This window comes from Penaeus chinensis, chromosome 6 (genome assembly GCF_019202785.1).
Source record: "Penaeus chinensis breed Huanghai No. 1 chromosome 6, ASM1920278v2, whole genome shotgun sequence".
Classification (NCBI taxonomy): Eukaryota; Metazoa; Arthropoda; class Malacostraca; order Decapoda; family Penaeidae; genus Penaeus; species Penaeus chinensis.
The window spans coordinates 26,659,068-26,664,067 of NC_061824.1; the positions used below are offsets into that span (position 1 = coordinate 26,659,068).

A 5,000-nucleotide genomic window follows, 5' to 3' on the forward strand; every position below is an offset into this window, starting at 1 on the left:
TTTCTTATTTGTGTGACTTTTTCGCCTTCTGTCCTCTTTTTCTTATTCCCTTCATCATAATATTACATTCGTTCTCGTTTTTTTCTTCACCCTTTTCGTTTGTTATTGATTTATTTTTTCTATGCATCACTGTCCTTTTCGTTTGAATTCACAATTTTAATTACTTTCCTTTTCTTATGCTTATGCATTTTCCTTATTTTTAATGATTTTCATTTTCATTTTCATTCGTTATTCCTCTACTGTCCTTGGCACCACTTTCCCTCTTTTTCGTTTGTTTTTCCCTAATGTCACTCCTTCTTGTTTCTTTCGTTACCCCTTTGTTCTCTGCATCTATTTCCTTCCCATTTTCTGTCGTTTATTTCTCGTTCTTCTTCCTAACTTTCTCCTCGAGTTCTTCCGTTATTCCCTTTTTATTTATTTATCGCAGTACGTATCCCCTTCACCACCGGTCGCCATGTTGTTGTTCTTTCCTTTCTCCGCCCAAGTCGCACTTGCACATTCGACCCCTTCACAAGTATGACTCGGCAGAACGGATTCTAGCCTACGTCCTCGAGGAGACCCACACAGCCTCATGAAATACTTTGTAACCATGACTCTTTTAAAATACATGTTGCTTAGCTCCTCATGCAGAGGGATTGCCAGCTTTACAAGGCCGTTTGTCATGTGTCAGCTGAAGGTCGTCACTTGTGGCTTGTCATCGATGTGCTATTACATGTCCTGTTTGAGAGAGTTTGTTGTGAAGGAGAATTTGGGGGAAGAATATGCTAGTCACTGTAAATAGTAAAAATTCATAAAGGATGGTAGTTTAGTATGTTGTACATATATTACAAATGTACATTTATGAATACCCACTTCCACAAATACACACACACACACACACACACACACACACACACACACACACACACACACATATATATATATATATATATATATATATATATATATATATATATACATATATATGTGCGGATATATCTAACGCACTCCCCACTCCCCCACGAACACCCACTTCATTTCAACTCGGTGAAATCTGTAATACACATTCCACACTGACCCCCCCTTGCCAATGGAGACTGACCCCCCCCCCCTCTCCCCCCAGGCCCAGCAGAGCTCCCTCCACCGCCGCCATGCTGAGACAACTCGCCGTCATCTCCCTTGTGTCAATCGGTATGTGAGACCTTGCAATGTTTTCTCTCAATTTAATCATCGGTTAAATTATAGTGAGGTGAATGGCGGTAGGAAAAAAAATCAGTGTTTATTCTCACAACTATTTATCATTATTATCAACGACTATTTTTTTTTATTATAAACACTAATGGTTATTTTCATAAACTATGCAACATATTTAGGCTTATGATGATATTGGTGATGGCGGTTCTAGCAGTAATGATAGTAATAATAACGATGATAATGATAGTAGTAGCAATTGTAATAGTAGCGGCGATGGCAGTAAATGGAATATCATAATATAAAAAAAGTAATGAATATAATAATAATGATTGTGAAAATAATGATAATGATAATGATAACAATATTATTACTGGTAATTTTAGTTATAATACTTATTATTACTACTAATGTGATTATTATTACTATTGCTGCTGCTACTACTATTATTAATAATAATATCGATAATGATAAAACAAAACAAAAAATTAGTGTAGATAAGTAACATTGATACTGAGAATAATAATAATGATGGTAATAATAATGATGATGATGATGATAATGATAATGATAATAATAGTAATAATGATATAATAATAATAATGATATAATAATGATGATGCTAATAATAATGATAATAATAATAATAATGATGATAATAATAGTAATGATGATGCTAATAATAATGATGATGATAATGATAATGATGATGCTAATATTAATAATGATGACAGTAAGAATAATAGCATTAACAATTATGACGATGATACCAGCAACACCAATGATAATAATAGTAATAATTATGATGATAATGGCACTTCTAATAATAAACTGATAATAGTGATAATGGTGATACTATTATCAATAAAGATAACAATGATAATGATGAACATGATATTGAAAATTGTAATTGTGATGATAATGGTGATGTTGCTATTGCTATTATTATCATCATTATCAATACAATGGTAAAGATAATGGTTATAATGATAATAATAATGATAATAATAATAATAATGATAATAATATTAATAGTAGTAATAATAATTATAGCAGTAGTAGTAGTAGTTGTTGTACTTTTACTACTACTACTAGGAATAATAATAATAGTAATAATAATAATAATAATGACAATAATAATATTAGTTAAAAAAGGAATGATAGCAATAGTGATAGCAATAATATGAGAAAAAATAAAAACATATAATGGGTGGAATAGTACTATAGACTAATAATACTTTTATAGAAAATGAAATATTCTACGTTTCATATTATCTTATTTTCATATTTTAAACAATAATTTTCATACCTTATTAACGCTCGTATATTTACTGTCAAGTTTTTTTGTTTTTTTTTTTAATGCAAAGAGATCTTTTGTACTATCTAGAGATATGTGATAATACAAGTTATCCAAAGCTGTTATTAGCAATGTAGAAAAAAAGTATGGTAAGTTCTAAATTAAAAATATATTTTTTGTTTGTTTGTTTGTTTTTTAATGTGAGGCGATTTTGGTAAGTTCTAAATCTACAAAGATGTATTAAGTTTCAAATGTGACGTGGTTTCGGTGTTCTAAATGTAGAGATTTGATGATGTCTAAATATGAATTGATTTTTATGAGTTACAAATCTCAAATAGTTTAGACGAGTTTTAAATATGAAATGATTTTGATGAGTTCTAAAGCTAAAGAGATGTTGATATGTCCTAAATCTTCCCTTCAGGTACAGAGTGCTGGCCCCACTCACGCGAGACTCACGGAACGGGACGAGACGCTCCGGAATGGTCGGAATGGACCGGACCAGACGTGGACAAGCTGGGACGGAACGGAACGACCTTACCGCCATTTTAGCTGGACAGACCACCATTGACTCCCACGAGAGAGGACTATTCCTATTACAAAAGCAGATATATAAGAAACACGTGCAACAATACGTAGATATACAAACACAAACACACGCACTCACCATACACACACACACACACACACACACACACACACACACACACACACACACACACACACACACACACACACACACACACACACACACACACACTCACACACACACACACACACACACACACACACACACACACACACACATACACGCGCACGCGTGGCACAAACATACACAAATTAATGCGCTTACATACAAAAATACAAAATTCAAATACAAATAAGCCCTGTTCCTTTGTGTTGAGTTTTTATTCTTTATTCTATATATTCTCGCTTTGACCCTGCTGACAAGAATGACCGGGAGACCAAGTGCATGCAGTCACACTGAAATGTACTAACCCAAAATCACAGACCATCAGAATATTTAAAATCAGAGCATTAACTATTCTGTAACGTTCACCATCGTCTAATCTTAAAGCTTAAAAATGTTACAATCTGAAATGTTGTTGGACTTTCAGGCCATTCTTGAATTGTGCTTTAGGCTGCTGATGTCACATGTAAAACCTAAACCCTTAAACAATTTAAACCTGAATTCTACATAAGCAGGTGATTTCCCATTGTGCCGGACCGAAGCTCACACTTTTTCCTTTTCTTTTCTCAACAGCCGTGACCCTGGTGTACTCCATGCCATCCTTGCATCGTGTAAGTCTTTATGAAAGCTATATTATAGCTGCCTGCTCCCATTCCTGTGTGTTATAAATAAGTATTTTCAATAATATTACAACACTAAAGATTAACCTCTAGGCGGCTGAGACTTGGCCCTCAGCGCGAGATAAATGAGCATGCATAAACACCTAACACATAAACCGCAGGTGTAAACCGCACCTCCGACGCCGACACAACATCATCCCACCGACCAGAACCTTCCCGACTCTCCTGCCAACATTATATTCACTTAGAACCTAGCAGATATAAGTAGTTAATATTCAGACTTTTCATAACTCATAAAACCTAACCGCCTCCTTTCGTTCCCTTTAGTCCAAGCGGTGGGAGGAATTCCCCAATGTCACCTTCACCTTCGACTGCACGGACCGGCCCGTAGGCTTCTACGCCGACCAGGAGTTCAACTGCCAGCTCTTCCACATGTGTGATGAGGACGGCCGCCGCATCCCCTACATGTGCGCCAACGACACCGCCTTCAACCAGGAGTTCCGCATCTGCGACTGGCAGTACAACTTCGACTGCTCTCAGGCCCAAAACTGGTAAGGCTGAAGCGCGGGTACTGAAATAAATTTTCTTGATGATAAATAGTCAATTGCTAATGTGCTAAATGAGTAACACTCCTTAATCCGATCCGGGTTCCTTTCGCCAGGTTCTACCTCAACGAGCTGACCTACGTGACCGATCCTCCCAAGTTCTAAATGATCACCGGAGCGTTGTTTCCTCTCCCTTCTTGACTGTGATGACCCCGACGACCTGACATGTGCTGCCTGTAACCCAGGTTGAAGGACCGCACTGGACTCCTTTAGGACTTCTCGCGCAAGGAGTTCTCTGGGAGTCTTAAGATCTCTGTTTTAAGAGTCCATGAGAATAACGTAATAATGGAGTTGTACCTGGGTTAACTCAACACGTCACCTGAGGGTGTATTGAGGGGGTTCCCTCTCTTAGTTATTTTCCTTATTAGTGTCCCCTGGGTTACTGAGTGCCGGCACTCCGCCTGTACATAAGTGGCTCCCTGGCACTGGTGCAACACTCTCCTGGGAGCCTCCCCATCCCGGATCTCTGAGACGTGGTGGAGCTGCAAATAAAATCACGAAACCTTCAAAGGTTTTGAGCAAAGTTTAAGGAAAAATATTTTTGTATTGTTAATTGGCTAGTTGAATGCGGCGATGTCGACATGAATTCCTTTTCTGACAATACATCAAAATTAAGAGCA

General features: G+C 36.9%; 1 protein-coding gene across 2 annotated transcripts in view; it reads left to right on the forward strand.

Moving 5' to 3' along the window:
• Nucleotides 1–5,000, forward strand: part of LOC125026517 (U-scoloptoxin(01)-Er1a-like) — a 33,913-nt gene that overhangs the window by 28,018 nt on the left and 895 nt on the right. For both annotated transcript variants that reach the window (XM_047615005.1, XM_047615006.1), the window contains exons 2-5: nucleotides 1,103–1,170; nucleotides 3,729–3,766; nucleotides 4,103–4,326; nucleotides 4,437–5,000. The exon at nucleotides 4,437–5,000 is cut by the window's right edge and continues 895 nt beyond it. In XM_047615005.1, the coding sequence (XP_047470961.1) occupies nucleotides 1,131–1,170; nucleotides 3,729–3,766; nucleotides 4,103–4,326; nucleotides 4,437–4,485 (351 nt within the window). In that variant the 5' untranslated portion in view covers nucleotides 1,103–1,130 and the 3' untranslated portion in view covers nucleotides 4,486–5,000. The remainder of the gene's footprint in view (nucleotides 1–1,102; nucleotides 1,171–3,728; nucleotides 3,767–4,102; nucleotides 4,327–4,436) is intronic.